The 15,384-nt window shown below is 53.8% G+C and overlaps 1 protein-coding gene across 1 annotated transcript in view; it reads left to right on the top strand.

Moving 5' to 3' along the window:
* The window catches only part of KRT8 (keratin 8, type II), a 6,903-nt gene extending 705 nt beyond the window's left edge, over positions 1-6,198 (top strand). The window contains exons 2-9 of the mRNA XM_004692496.2: positions 2,198-2,406; positions 2,895-2,955; positions 3,410-3,505; positions 4,050-4,214; positions 4,462-4,587; positions 5,084-5,304; positions 5,430-5,485; positions 5,818-6,198. Coding sequence (XP_004692553.1) covers positions 2,198-2,406; positions 2,895-2,955; positions 3,410-3,505; positions 4,050-4,214; positions 4,462-4,587; positions 5,084-5,304; positions 5,430-5,485; positions 5,818-5,867 — 984 coding nt within the window. The 3' untranslated portion in view covers positions 5,868-6,198. The remainder of the gene's footprint in view (positions 1-2,197; positions 2,407-2,894; positions 2,956-3,409; positions 3,506-4,049; positions 4,215-4,461; positions 4,588-5,083; positions 5,305-5,429; positions 5,486-5,817) is intronic.
* The last annotated feature ends 9,186 nt before the right edge of the window (positions 6,199-15,384 follow it).

The following is a 15,384-nucleotide window of genomic DNA, read 5'->3' on the forward strand; positions in this document are numbered from 1 at the left end:
GGGCTCCCTCCCTCCTTCTGGTCTCACCCCAGCCTTCTTGGGGCTCCCTCTCTCCCTCTGGTCTCACCCCAGCCTTCTTGGGGCTCCCTCCCTCCCTCTGGTCTCACCCCAGCCTTCCTTCCTCTCCCCGCACAGCTTGGGGTCTAGAGTGTTCCCTGCTGTTCAGCTTTGCTGGGGTGGAAGGGTGGAGGGTGGGGGTGGGGGAGGGGTTCAGCTTCCTCCAGGCCCTCCCTTCTCCCCCTGCGCTGCCCCCAGACCTCATCAGCCCCTGCACTATTTTTTGTTTTAAATGGGGGGGGGGGTTGATAAGACTCTGGAGAAGTGGGTGCCTTGATTCAAACAGGCAAATATTGATTGAGGCCTCTGGTCGCAGGGCCTGAGTGTGGGACTTGGAGATGAGTCATAACTTGGCCTCTGCCCAGAGCCGGAGCCGCAATGTGGGGTGAGGGGCTGAAGAGCTGAGGCCGAGCCCCCAGACCTGCCAGCTCTCTGCAGTTGGGGCTGGGGGTGTGTGTTGGGGTGGGGTCCGGTGAGGTGGGGTGGGAGGGACTCCCTGGGCGTCAGGAAAGCCTGAGGAAGATTCAAAGTCTGCTGAGGTGTGTGGTGTCAAACCTGGGCCGGGCTTCGGTCCTGATAAGGCCCAAGGTTTATAGCTCTAGATAACCTGTCTGTCTGCCATTGCCCTGTCCCATTCCCTCCCAGGGCACCACCCCACCTGCCAGCCTCCACTTTGCCAGAGAGAGTGCCCCACCAGGTTTTACAGCCTGGGGGCCAGCAGCCTTGGGCCAGGGGCCCAGGAAGATTGGGGATTGGCCCCTCCCAGCCGACTGGCCCCGGGAGGACTTGTGCGAGAGAGGCGGGAGGGAAATCCTGGAGCAGACTAGCGCCCTTAGGAATCGGAGTCCCCAGGAGAGCAATACCCCCCACCCCAGTCCCGCAGGCCCCCAGCCCCTACACTCCCCAGTTTGGGGAGGACTCGCTGGGTGCTCACTTAGAGGCACCTTCAACGTGACTAGTGGGCTGGTGTTTGCTACAGCGGGTCCTCACCTGGGCTGGCTCTGAGCCATCTGCTGCTTCCCCCCAGGGCTGCTCAGTCTGTGTCCCTACCTGTATTTCTAAGTCAGACGTTTTGCCTGTTGAAGAGTCTGACTGTCCTGAAGAGTTGAGCAGTGCCTGGCCCCTGTTCAGCAGTTCATTAGCGCACATGTTGTTACCCCTTGTTTGTTAAGATAATTTTGGGTAGAAAGACTCGAGGAAGAAAGGGGTCTTAGACTGGACCCTCACGACAATCTTCCAACTCCCCCCCCTTTAAAAAAAGTCACAACTCTGTGGTTAAAGATTCTGGAACCAGAATGTCAGTCTTTCTGGAAATCCGCTTTTTGATGAGTCTTCACTTCAGCCTGACAGCTGGGCTTCTTGAGCTTAAGGGACCCGTACGTCTGTGTCTTAGGAGGAGGACAGGGCTGTGGACCCACAGGTGAGGTCCTGGGAGCAGAACGCATCATTCTGCAGGCTCTTCCCTGCTGCCAGGGACTTGTGCACAGCGAGGGGGCTCCTGAAAAGGCCTGTCCACGCTTCCCTAGTGCTTTTCAGGCTTGAGGAGACCCAGACTCAGAGAGGGGGAGCAACTCCCTGTTAGTAATGGTGCTTGGTTGAAATCTGGGTCAACTGGCCATGCTCTTCAGGCCAGACAGCTCAAGAGTGAGTCTGCCGCTTGTCTCTCAAGCCTTTCCCAATCGCGACGAGATGATTTGACGCAAATGATCTGACAACCTCCATTTTCTTTTTCAGCCTTATAGAAAGTGTTGATCTAACCCTAATTTTTTATTACTCTGCAGTATACTTTCTAAATAAATGGGACCTATCTGTTTAGCAGACATACCTCTCCCAGCTGTCCCCTTCTAACTGTGCACCTCCATGGACCCCCCCTCCACTCCCCCCCGGGCCCCCCCCCCCCCCCCCCCCCCCCCCCCCCCCCCCCCCCCCCCCCCCCCCCCGCGTAGAGGGCCATGGTTCTCTAACCACTCACTGTGGCATCTCTCTCAGGTCATAGGTGATGCCCCCCACAACAGCTCACCAGGCCCTGGTTCTGGAGACCCCACTTGCTGGGGAGTGGGTTCAGGGAAGACAGGGCTTTCCCTCGTCATTCTGAGCTCTGAGCTGAGTGGACCCTTGCATTCGCTCCCCCCTCACGTAGGTGCGGAAACTGGAGCAGCAGAACAAGATGCTGGAGACCAAATGGAGTCTCCTGCAGCAGCAGAAGACATCTCGTAGCAACATGGACAGAATATTTGAGAACTATATCAGCAGCCTTCAGCGGCAGCTGGACTTACTGGGCCAGGAGAAGGCAAAGCTGGAGGTGGAATTGGGCAACATGCAGGAGCTGGTGGAGAGCTTCAAGACTAAGTGAGCACCCCTGCCCTCTGTCCCCCCACCCCCACCCCCGGCTCAGTCAGGTCATCCTGCCCTGCCCCCCACCTTGGGACCAAAAACCTGAGAGCCCAGGGCCTGATGCCTGTTGGCAGTGCATTCTACATAGTTAGGAGGCCGCTGGCCAGCTTTCCACAGGAGGGCCTAGGTTTATGCCCTGTGTCCGGCATCCACCCCCTTTCAAGTTCAGAACTGTCCAGATAGGGACAATAAACTATCTGTTAATGTTTCTGCAGGAAACTTAAGACGGGAGGCCGGGGAAGGTGGAGCACAGGCTTCGGGGTGCTCCTGCAGCCCTGGCCTCCGTTATCCCTGACGTGACATGGGATAGAGTGGGGGACACAGTAACTGGTTGAATAACTCCATGTCTAACCTTTCTAGACATTCTTGTCCCCCTCCCCCGAAATACCAGGGCAGCTTCGCCTTTGCCATCATCCTCTGATTTCACGTCTTTTCTTCGCCAGGTATGAGGAGGAGATCAACAGGCGCACAGATAAGGAGAATGAATTTGTCCTCATCAAGAAGGTACAGAGCATTCCTACCCCTGCCCACTGGGGCTGCGCCTTAGAGACCAGACGAAGGCTTTCTGGGCTATGTCCCTAAATGTGTCTAAGTAATGTGGGGGCCTCCTGCAGAGGGCACAGGAGACTGACCAGGGCAGAGAGGTCGTTAGGTGCCTGGCAGGCTGCCGGCGCTCGTGCTGGCAGTTGGTTAAGGCATGGGGCAGTGCAGTGGGAGGTCTGGTCTTGGAAGTCTTCCTGGAGGAGGAGAGGAAGCGGGGGAGTGTGCTGCAGGTAACCGGGCAAAGGTGTTTGGCTTGGGGTAGAGGTGTATCGGGTGGAAGCTGGATAGGAGGCTCAGACCCCAAAGGGAGGTAGGGAAAGTGAGGAGTCGGAAGGCTCTGGGACTCCGGGTGGACTTAGGGTGGGTTGGGGTGGGCGTGGGCGCCCAGCTCAGACTCCCCGCCCTCCGCTCCTAGGATGTGGATGAAGCTTACATGAACAAGGTAGAGCTGGAGTCCCGCCTGGAAGGACTGACTGACGAGATCAACTTCTTCAGGCAGCTGTATGAAGAGGTGAGTTCCAGGGGCTGAAGCGTGAGGATGCCCCGCCCTCCAGCCCCCCCCCCCGCCCCCCAGCTGCCCAGAGCCTGCTGGTAGCTGAATCGGTGCTGCGGCCTGACTCCGGCGGATGTTCGGATGTGCTGCTGCCTTCAGGAGGGATGTTTTCCTTCCATTTCACAGATGACAAACGCTGTCCACGGTCGCTGGACACAGTGCTGGCCCAGCTTCATCGCAAGGCCCCTTTGGCCCCAGAGCCTTTGTTTCCATTTTTGGGCCCCGGGGGGCCTCTGTGGCCTCAGTACTGGCGGCTGAGCTTGGAAGGGTTTGTCAGACCCATGTCCCCTTTCATCCCTGCTTCGTTTGGCGGTCACGCGCCACCTCGCTCCAGGCCTCTGGCCCGTGCGCCTGCTCTGGGAACGTCGCTTCCCTCCCAGGGCCGACCGCCCCTGGTCCTTCCCACTGTTTGCCTGCCATCCTGTCCCCTGAGGAAGACTTTTGTAAAAGGGGGCTCCTTGTGTGCAGAGACAGGGCCTCACCACCTCCCCGCCCCCCACAGGAGATCCGTGAGCTGCAGTCCCAGATCTCGGAGACCTCCGTGGTCCTGTCCATGGACAACAACCGCTCCCTGGACCTGGACGGCATCATCGCCGAGGTCAAGGCCCAGTACGAGGAGATCGCCAACCACAGCAGGGCCGAGGCCGAGCTCGCGTACAAGAGAAAGGTGAAGAGCAGCGTCCTGACACTGTCCCCTCCTCTTTCTGGCCAGTGCTGTGCGCTAGTCCGTGTGGGGAGCGGCGCCCCAGACTCTGGTCTGCCCAGCGAGTGTGGGGAGACGCGCATGTCTGGAAGGAACTTCAGTGGAGTGTGGTGGGCGCTGGTGACCCGGCTCTGGGGACACGCCTCTCTGGTGGCGGGCGCTGGGGCTCGGGGGTCTCTGCTCAAGCCTCGCGCCTCATGTCACCCTGCAGTACGAAGAGCTGCAGGTCCAGGCTGGGAAGCATGGGGACAGCCTCCGTGTCACCAAGTCCGAGATAACTGACACGAGCAGGAGAATCACCAAGATCCAGAGTGAGATTGAAGGCTATAAAAGCCAGGTATGGGCCGCCCTGGGATGGGAGACGCCCCCAGGCACTCTCGGGGTTGAGGTGACAGTGGAGGGTCGGGCGCGGGTCTGAGGGCCAGGGAAGAAATCTGGACCAGAGTGGGGGCTGGAGGGGCAGCTGCTGCCCAGCTTCTCAGACTCCTGGGAGTTGAGGGGTGCTGAGGAGGCCTCTGGAGCCGTGAGACAGGTCCCGGGGGCAAGGAGGTGGGGGCCCAGGGCGGGTCTCCCCAGCTTGCGTTATTGTACCTGCCGTACATTAGGGCCAGTTGGGGCCGGACCCTTTAAGGAGATCTAGAAAGCAAAGGTCTGGTCTGATGAGTGTCCCGGATGAGACGCTTGTGTGAGCTCCTGCTCTCAACCTCACCAGGACTTTGAGCTGGGTGGAACTGGCTAGGCCAGGGAGGGGGTCCCTAAAGGCGGGGTGGGTGCAGGGGGAGAAGGCACCCAGACTCTGCGCTGGCAGCTTGTTCACTTCCCTCCGCCGACAGAGAGCGTCCCTGGAGGTTGCCATCAAGGAGGCTGAGCAGACCGGGGAGAGAGCTGTCCAGGACGCCCAGGCCAAGCTGGCCGAGCTGGAGGCTGCTCTGACCCAGGCCAAGCAGGACATGGCGCGGCAGCTGCGGGAGTACCAGGAGCTCATGAACGTGAAGCTCGGCCTGGACATCGAGATCGCCACCTACAGGAAGCTGCTGGAGGGCGAGGAGAGCCGGTGGGTGCGGGCCCTGGGCCCTATTCCTGCAGCCTGGGCGGGGAGGCACTTGAGTCCTCTTATCTTGGGGCCGGGGCCTGGGCCAGGAGTTGGTCCTGATGTTGCATTGTTTGCTCTGGGCACAGGCTGGAGTCTGGGATGCAGAAGCTGAGAATCCATGCCAAGACCCCCGGCTTCCCGGGTGAGTGTCCTGGCCTGGAGTGCTGGGCAGGGCCACAGGGGCGGGGCTGGGGCGGGGTGGGGGGAGGCCAGGGGTCCAGGGGCAGGGTCGTAGTGACGTAGTGACGCAGCTCCTATCACTTCCCTCTCACGTAGCTGGGGAAATGGGCGCCCACTGGCGCATCTGGTCCTCGTTGCTGATAGTAACACTTTGTCCCACCCTGTACCTGGGGTTCTTTGACCACCGTGGAGCAGTGAAGGGAGCAGGCCCCGCAGGGAGTGGCCGGGAGACGGGGCCTGGGCCTGATGTGTGCATGGGTTCCGTTGCTCAAGTGGCTGCTCTGTCTTGACCAGGTGGGCTGAACTCGCCCTTTGGGGCCCTCCCAAGCCCTGGCCCCTTCTAGCTCCTCCCAGCCCAACTCATTGGCTTCAGCGACCTCAGCCGTGCCGGCTCCTCCCAGACTGTGGTTGTGAAGAAGACCGAGACCTGCGGTGGGCACTTGCCCGAGCCATCCATGTCCTGTCCCAGTGAGCAACCGCTGAGGCCCTTCCAGCCACTCCTCACCCCTCCCACCCCCCCCAGCCCGCTCCCTTGGAGCTGCCCTGGCACTGAGCTGAGGGAGTTTTGAGGACAGGAGAGCTGCTGGCTCACCTTGGGAAGTCTGGGGTCCCCCCTCTTGCCTGTGCCCCCAACTAAAACTCATTGTCAGTTTTTTTTTCCAAAATAAAATTTCAGCTGGCTCTGTCTACCTACCTGGCTGTGTGCACCTTTGCTCAAGGTGGGGGAGTGGTGTTCAGGAGGCTTCTTCCTGGAATCGGAGCAAAGCGGGGGGGGGGGTGCCTGGGAAGTAGGGGCACTGGGGAGAAGGGTCTGGCCCCTTCTAGGCTGTTCCCAGAGCCTTCTTTGCTGAGAGCTGATGGATACTGGTTAATGAGCCCTCAAATATCCTGTTTCGTTCTAGCTGGGCAATAACCCCCAGAGGTAAGCAGAGCAGACTTCAGGTGGTTTGTCGGGAGGCCGTGGAGCCCGTAGGCCTCACAGGAAGTTGGCATCAAGACTGATGGCAGCTAAGGCCTGCCAGGCGTGGGCAGACCAAGTGACTGACCTAGCTAGAAAGTGGCCCATCTGGGATTTGAACCAGGGACGCCCCCTCCTCAAGCCTGTGTTCCTGCTCAGTCGGTCAGGTGTGTCCTGTGGCCTGGGGCGTCTTTCCCACCTTCATTCCTTTGCAACAGGGGCTGAGGAATCCTGGCTTTCCTATTTCTTCCGAGGCCCAAGTTCATTCTCAGGAATTGGAGTGTGCCACACACTAATTTCTAGACGCCCAGATAGCATGGGCTTTGGAACTCTCCCGGGGTCCACACAGTCTCACCCCTCCCCCATCGCACCTCATGGCCTTTTTCTACCCTTTAATGCAGTGTGAAGGGTGTGAGAAGGGTGTGTGCGTGCGTGTTTGCATATGGAGGGTGTCTGTGCAGCTCTGAAGTGTGCAGAGGGGCCTGCCCATGTTTGGCGAGACACCATCTCTAGGGCTGAGGGCGCCCGCTGGCTCTTCCAGGGCACTGAGTGTGGGCAAAGCCTTACGTATCATGGCTGACGGGGCGTCTTCAGACTTTCTGAAACACTAAGGGAGATCACACATGCAGAGGGGACAGTTGTGGGGACGCCTGGTACAGGAGGGTCAGGCCATGGCCTGCTGGGCTCTCCCAGGGTCCCTCGCCACTGGTCCTTGGTTCCCCGGCCCCCAGGTCCTCACCCCAGTCACCCCTCACTACCTCCCCAGCAACCCTCCACCCCGGAGCTGCTTCCAGGCTGCCCAGGCAACCTCTCCCCGCCCCCACCCATGTCCCTCTGGTCAGGATTCCGTCTCAATAAAGAGCTTCACTTTTTCACGATAAAGCTAACAGCGCCATTTTCTAGAGCAGAGGCTCTGGGCAGTGGTTCACAGTAAGAAATTCCTTTTTATCACAACCTGAAACCACCTCCCACCTGCTGTTCACAGGTGGAGGGTTCCCAGGACCTGGGAGGGGTGCTAGAGCCTGGTGGGGCTTCTTGCTTATTGAGGCTCCAAGTCAGTATTCTCAGTTGGGCCCCATCAGCCGCTCCCTGAAGGTGCCACTCTCTTATCAGATCCTCCCCCAGCAACCCGGGGCCACACGGGCAGGCCCAAGTGTCCACGCCCGGGGTGTTTGCTCAGGGAAAGGCAGGAGGCTCCCAGAGGATTGCCCCGGCCTCCTCCAGGTGTTTGCCTTCCCGGTGTTTGCCTTTGCGCCCATCACAGGCAATCAGCTTTAGGAGATTCAGCCTTTTATGGTTCTGCATTTAGACAAATATTAACAGCTGGGGCCACTCTCCTGTAAGTGAGGAACCATTTAGATGGGAGTTTGGTTTCTGAGCCACCTGTTTGATGGCCCATCATCTGCTTTGTGACATTCCAACCCCGTGAGGCTGGGAGGCAGACAAAGCCCCCCGCGCCCCGCCCCCCACACGATGCCAGGGCCTTGCCCCGAGGCTGCATTGCACACAGGTGTGTGAGCCAGCGCAAGGCATTTAACCTTGTTTTGTTTTTGAATAGGGAGTAAAGATCTTTATATGATTCTTAATTGCAAAAGGGCCCCTGCCTCACATGTTCCTGCCCCACCTACACAAGGCCACCTGAGCCCAGGGCGGGGCTGAGCAGCCAGGTGAAGAGAGAGCACGGAAGGCGGGTGGGCTGTGGGCTCTTCCCTGGCTCTCACTTGTATCCAGGGACTTGGCATTTTGAGGGAGACTCATGGAGGAGAGACATGGATACTTGGGAGAGACGTGAGTGAGAGAGAGAGAGAGAGAGAGAGAGAAAGAGAGAGAGGATTCACCAGAGACAGAGTAGGGAGCAGAACAGGCAGATTGTTTGCTGCTGAGGGGAGCAGCGCAGAGACAGGAGCGGCCTGCTGCACCCTGTGGTTCCCCACCCTGGCTGGGGATCAAACTCATGCTGCAGCGGCTGCAGACAGGTTCACAGTGCTGCGCTTAATCCCTTGTGCCCGAAGGGAGGCCCAAACTGCAAAATTAGCCCATTCCACCAGCTGCCACCACTGATGTATGTGCATGCATATATATTTCTTTATGTTTTAATGTTTTGTTACAATTTAAATTTTTTAAATTAAATTAAAAATAAAAACTTTATAGTTTTTTTTAATATCGTTATTTTTTGGACAATATGTGATTTCTCCCATCAGGTATAGTCACTGTAGTTCTCCCCCAACCAAGGCATCCATAGTTCATCACTATGATCCTTGTGCTTCCCGCCCCACCCCCACTTTTGCTCCCCAACTCCCCTCCTGGATGCCTCATGTCTATGGTCAGCTTTCACGGTTTGTCGTCTCTGGCCCTGGGTTCGGGTTTTCTGTCCCAGCCCATCCCAAGCTGGATGGGAAGGAAGAAGGCAGGGAGGAAGGCAATCCTCCTGGATATTCCTGCCTCTCCCTGAGCAAACACTAGGGTGTGGGAACTGGACACTGTCCACACCTGTCCCCCACCCTGTCCCACGAGCTGGGTGCAGGAGCTGATAGAGTGGCAATCTCAGGGTGGGTGACGGGGCTCAATCAAAAATATTGCTGCTACCAGCCTGTGTTTATCTTTCCCCTCTGACTTATCTCGCGTGGCATCTATCTGTTCAGCTCCATCATGTTGCCATAAATGTGTGAGTTTGTCTTTCTTGATCGCTGAGCAGTTTTCCATTGTGTATATAATATATGCTCCATCTACTTGACCCATTCACGTTAACCAAGAGGAATGAATCGACCATTTCTATATTAATGGGCACTTACGAATTTCCTTATTCGCTACCATCTTTATCCTTTTAAACTTCTTCTCCAGAAAAATGGTCAATTTTGCTCAGCCGAATCCAGAGGGGACGGTCTTTTTGGGCTTCTCAGGAGGCCTTGCCCCACACCAGCAACCAGCAGGCCCTCTGCAAGCCTGGGTGCAGACAGGGTGCAGACAGGGTGCAGACTGAGCCGAGCCAGAGCCGACTTGACCCTTCGCTTGTGCCTGGGGCTGTAAGTCTGGGGCTGGGACGGGTCTTTGACCTCCAACTTCCACCTTACCAGGGAAAACAATATATATTCCAGAAGTCAGTTTTGCTTGTTCAGTCAAACAGCAAACACTCATTGGTCGTCCAGGGCGAGTCAGACTGCATCAAGCTCAGCCTTAAAGAAGGGGCCATTTGCACCCAGCAAGGTGGAGCGTTCCTGGGAATGATGACCTGGTGATTTCGTAGGCCATCAGTGGTCGGTGGCCCCTCGATCTCTGTTTACTTCCTGGCGTTTTAGAGATTTATTTTTATTTATTTATGAGTACAAGAGCTGGGGTACAGGCCAGAGGTGGCAAGAGGAGTCACCAGAGGCAGCTTGGGGAGCAGAACGGGCAGATCCACTGATATCCACCGTTGAGGGGAGCAGGGGGCAGACCGGAGAGGTCTGCTGTCCCATGTGGGTCAGCTCCCTCGCTAGGGATTGAACTTGTGCTGCAGTGGCTGCAGACAGCTTCATAGTGCTTAAGCCCTTGCGCCACCAGCGAGGCTCCTCACTTGTATTATTAAAGAACATTCTGGTCCCAGGGAATTTTCCGTGATGCAGAAAGCACTGTGTGTTACAGTTCTGAATGTAAGGAGAAATCCAGGGGCACGTTCTACATTTATTCTGCTCATGTTATTCCACAGCAAGAGAGGAACAGTAATGATAACACTGCTTTTTGGGTAGGCACGTGGCTACTACAATAAACGCTACATTTCCACATTTTCCTGCCTTCTCTGCATTTGGCCATGGCCATATGGCAAAGGGCTAGAGGTGCGTGTGGCAGAGCTTCTTCTGGGAAGCGCCGGGGCTGCTTCCATACCTTTCTGCTGACAGAGAAGCACGCACGCGGCAGCGGCCCGGCAGCCATCTTGGGCCGTGAGGGGCCCTGGGAACGGAGGCCACCCTCTCCCGCTCTCCCCTGGGTGTCGGCCCCTCACTCGGACAGGCGTTTTCCAAATGTCTGTAAATAGAAAAGTGTCCGTCTGAACTGAGCCTCGGTTATTTTGGGGTTTCGGCTTCCTTCAACCACAGCTGATTCTAATGTCGTGCCCAGAGCAACATGGCCGACCTGCGCTGGGACTCGGAGCCCCTCCCCTCTCCAGGCCTCAGCGGCCTCTTCTCGAACAAAGAGGGGCCGGCCGTGTGGCTGCTGGTGTACCTCCCAGCCGGGCCACGCTGTATTTTGGGCTTTTGGTGAGTCGTGGGAGCCTGGCATGCAGAGTCGGGAAATGTGTTCTGGGTCTCTGGGCGCGGGGTGGCCTGGAGATTGGGTTTGGTTGGGGTTACGGAAGTGAACGGATGGGCGCAGTGAAAGGATGGGACAGGCGAGTAGGTGAGTCATACGGGAAGGGCAAGGCGAGGGATGAAGGTCAGAACCCGGGTGGACCGCGGGGGGCCACCGCTGTGGGTCTGGGGACGTGGGTGCTGCCTTTGAACTTCAGTTTGCTGCCAGTGAGGCGGCCCGGACCCCAACCCGGCAGTGGCTCGCGCAAGTGAGTGCCTTCCGCCGGCTGTAAGTAGAGGCCTTTTCCTTCTCAGTCTCCCGAGTGTCTCCCCCAGCCCAACCTCCGGGCCCATGGTGGGGGGGGGGGGGGCAAAGCAGCGAGAGTCAGGAAAGGGGCTGGAGGTGAGGCTGCACCCTCCTTTCCTCTCTCAGCGTTTCCATTCTTGACTTCTGTCTAGGCCCCGCCGTTTCCAAAGCGCTCACAGAGGCCTCTCAGCCGATCTCTGTGAGGAAGCTGGACTCTCACTGTGCCGGGAGGCGCAGCCCAGGCGGGAGAAGTCAGGCCCCCGCAGCTGCGGACCTTGGGGCCCAAGGAAGGACCCTACGTTTGGAGCTTTCCCCAATGGGCTCAGCTCCCCAGGCCCGAGGGACATAGGGGAAAGTTGGGGTGGGATGGGGGGGAGCTAGGGGCGCTTGGAAGCAGGAGGCTCCCCCTGGGGAGAGGAGGCTTCCTCGCCTCAGGCCCGGCTGACTCTCTCCAGGCTCCAGCTGCCCCCTGGCGGCCTCTGTGGGCAGGCGCTGCCCAATGCCCGCAGGGTCGGGGCTCCTGCTCCCGGAGCTTCCCCTGACACTACCGCCTCTTCCAGTGACTGGCCTTCCTCTGGCCTGTGGGTTCCCACAGGTGTTCTCCTGTATGCTTTCCTGCTTCCCCAGATGTTGGGGCCCCACCCGGGCAGTCTCTTGCTTGCCCACCAAAGACATGTAGGGATGTGGTCCAGAGTGTTCAGAGCTTTATGTGTGCAACAGAGACCTGCAGGCTGGAATTCCTGATTTTTAAATGTTGGTCATTAAATTGTTTAAAAAATACACTGTCTTGACTAAGATCCTCAAGCCAAACATACCTTGGAGGAACTGGAAAAAGAACAAATAAAACAAAAAATCAACAGAAGGAGGAAACAAATAAAAATTAAAGAAGTAATTGAAATGGGAACTAAAGGGGTGATACAAAAGATCAATAAAACCAAGAGCTGGGTCTTTGAGAAGATAAGTAAAATTGATAAACCTTCAGCTAAGCTCACTAAGACGAGAGAAAACCCAAGTGAAAATAATTGGGGATGGGAGGGGTGAAATACAAATAACAAGGATAATAAGAGACTGCTGTGAGCAAATTGGACAATCCAGAATCAAACACCCTTTCAAGACTAAACCAGAATGAAACAGACCAATCACAAACACAGACATCAAAAGAGTAATCAAACGTTCCCTAAGAATAAAAACCCAGCGCCACATGGTGTCACCAGTGAATGGAAGTTTACTGGACTCTCAGAGAAGACTTAGGACCCATCCTGCTCAAACTCTTAGAACAACGGAGGAGGGGGAAACTCCAAACACATTTTACGAGGCCAGCATTACTTTGATCCCAAAACCAAAGAAAGGAAGCATGGCCCACCCAGCATCACACCCACCCCAAAAGCCCCACCAAAACAAACAAGCAAGCCCAAATGAAAAGCATGTAGCTATCTCTGATGAACACGGGTACAAACATGCTCAAAAAAAAAATAGTGGCAACTCGAATCCAGGAATATGTTAAGAGAAACCTTCAGTCATGATCAAGTGGGATTCACTTTCGGGAGGCGAGGTTGATTCAACATGTACAAAGCAGTCACTATCATTCACCACATCAATGAAAGGAAAGGTTAAGACACGTGATCATTTCAGTAAATGCAGAAAAAATTTGACAAGATTCAACACCCATTTATGATAATTCTCAATAAAATGTGCCTAAAAGGAGCTTCATATAATAAAGGACATATAGGTGACCAACCCACAGCATACTCAGTGATTAAAAAACATTTCTGCTAAGATCAGGAACAAGACAGATGTCCACTTTCGTCACTTATTCAACGTAGTGTTGGAATGCTAGCCAGAACAATTAGGCAAGGAAAGGACAAAAGAGGAGGCCTCCCTGGTGGGGCAAGGGGGTAGGTCTCAGCACTATGAAGCTATTGCCAGCCACTGTAGCACAAGTTCGATCCCTGGTCAGGGAGCTGACCCATGTGGGCAGCAGACCTCTCCTGTCTTGTCTGCTGCTCCCCTCAGCAATGAATTTTGGTCAGTCTGCCTGTTCTGCTCCCCACTCTGTCTCTGGTGAATCCTCTTACCTGCTCGCACCTCTGGCTTGTACCCCAGCTCTTGTATGCATAAATAAAAGAAATCCTTAAAAAATTCAGATTAATCTGAAAGGGTAGTTAAAAAAAAAGACAAAAAAGGAATGCAAATTGGAAAAGAGGTGAAACTATCATCATGGCAGATGGCATTATAATATACATAGAAAATTCTAAAGGCACTACCAAAACACTTCTGGAAATAATAAGTGAATACAGCAAAGTGCCAGGATATAAAATCAATACACAAAAATCTGTCGTGTTCCTTTGCAAACAATGAATTTGAAAAAAGAGAAATTAAGAGAAAAATTCCACAAAAAAGGATGGGATACCTGGGAGTCAACTTTAAGGAGACGAAGAATCTATATATCATCTATAAGATACTGTTAAATAAATAAAAGAATACTCAAGAAATTGAAAGATATATTCATGAATTGGGAGGAAAAAATATTGGTAAAATTGCCATCTTTGGTGCATTCCTGGTTTCAGCACCAAAACAAAACAAAAAAAACCTCACTCAAAGCAATTTATAGAGTCAATGCAATACCTATCAAAAAATCAATAACTTTTAAAAAAGACTTATTTATTTATGCATACAAGAACTGTGGTACAGGCCAGAGGTGTGGGGGGTGAGACAATTCACCAGAGACAGAGTGGGGAGCAGAACAGGCAGATAGACTGAAATATACCACCGAGGGGAGCAGTGGGGAGACAGGAGAGGTCTGCTGCACCATGTGGGTTACTCCCTGGCTGGGGATCGAACTTGTGCTGCGGTGGCTGTGGACAACTTCATAGTGCTGCACTTTAATCCTTTGTGCCATCAGGGAGGCCCATTCCAATGACATTTTTAAAAGAAAATAGAATAAACAATTATAAAATTGGTATGGAACCACAAAAGACCCCCAATGGCCAAACCATTTCTAAGAGAAAAGAAGAAAAAAGGAGGTATCAGGTATTCCCTGACTTCAAACTGTACTGCACAGCACAGAAATAAAAACAACATGGTACTGGGGAAAAACCCAGCTCACAGGCCAGTGGAAGAGAGTCCAGAAATAAACCTACACAAATAAGCACTGTGGCTCTTTGAAAAGTTGCCATGACCACACAATGCAAAAAGGGAGTCTCCTTAACAAATGATGTTGGGAGGTTTGGATAGCTCATGCAAAGAAAAAAGAGACACTAGATCCATACTTAATTCCAGACACAAAAAAATTAATTCAAAATAGTTTGAAAGCTTGGATGTGAGACCTTAAACCACAAAACCGATTAAAAAAAATCATGGATGATGTACTCCTGGACATCAATCGCAGATATATTTGGAGAAGCAACTCTAATGGTGAGGCAAACAAAAGGGAAAATAATAAATAAATGGGATTACATCAAATGGAAAAGCTTTTGTACTAAAAAAAGAGTAAAGGATCACAAAGACAAAAGGCAAACTCCAGCCTGAGGGAAATATTTGCTACATGACCCACAAAGGTTTCATCTCCAAAATATATAAATACCTCACACAACTCAGAAACAATAAAACAAACAACCTGATTAAAAGATGGGCAAATGGTCTAAGTAGACACTTCTCTAATGACATCACATAGATGGCAAGAGGCAGGTGAGAAAGTCCTCAGTATCACTTAGAATAAGAGTAATTCATCAAAACCTCAATGAGCTATCACCTCACCCCTGTGAGAAAGGCCCATCTCAAAAAGATTGGAAAAACATGTTGGCAAGGATGTGGAGAAAGAGGAAGCCTCGTCACTAGTGGTGGGAATGCAACTTGGTGCCGCCTCCATGGGAGTTGGTATGAGATTCCTAAAAAAAAAAAAAGAAATCCCATATGATCCAGCAATCAATGTCTTGGGATTCACTCAAAGAACATGAAAACTCTAATACCAAAGATGTGTGCAAACCTATGTTCACGACAGCGTTACTAACAGCAGCTGAGATGTGGAAACAGCCAAGTGCCCATGGATGAATCTGGACACTGGATGAATCTGGATGAAGAAATTGTGAACGATATACTCAGTGGAATACTACTCACCACTGAAAAAGACGAACTAGTGTATTAGGAATGAAATGGATGGACTGAAGCCATTATCTAAGTTAAAACGAGTCAGAAAGTGAGACAGTTACTGGATGATCTCATTGTTGTAGAACAGCAATAACTTAGGAAAACAAACTGAAAAAACAGAACAGAAATAATTTTTAAAATCTGAAAAGTATGCTGGTTACCAAAGGGGAGGGTGGGAGGGGAGA

This window comes from Condylura cristata, unplaced genomic scaffold (assembly GCF_000260355.1).
Source record: "Condylura cristata isolate star-nosed mole 26May11 unplaced genomic scaffold, ConCri1.0 scaffold00034, whole genome shotgun sequence".
Classification (NCBI taxonomy): domain Eukaryota; kingdom Metazoa; phylum Chordata; class Mammalia; order Eulipotyphla; family Talpidae; genus Condylura; species Condylura cristata.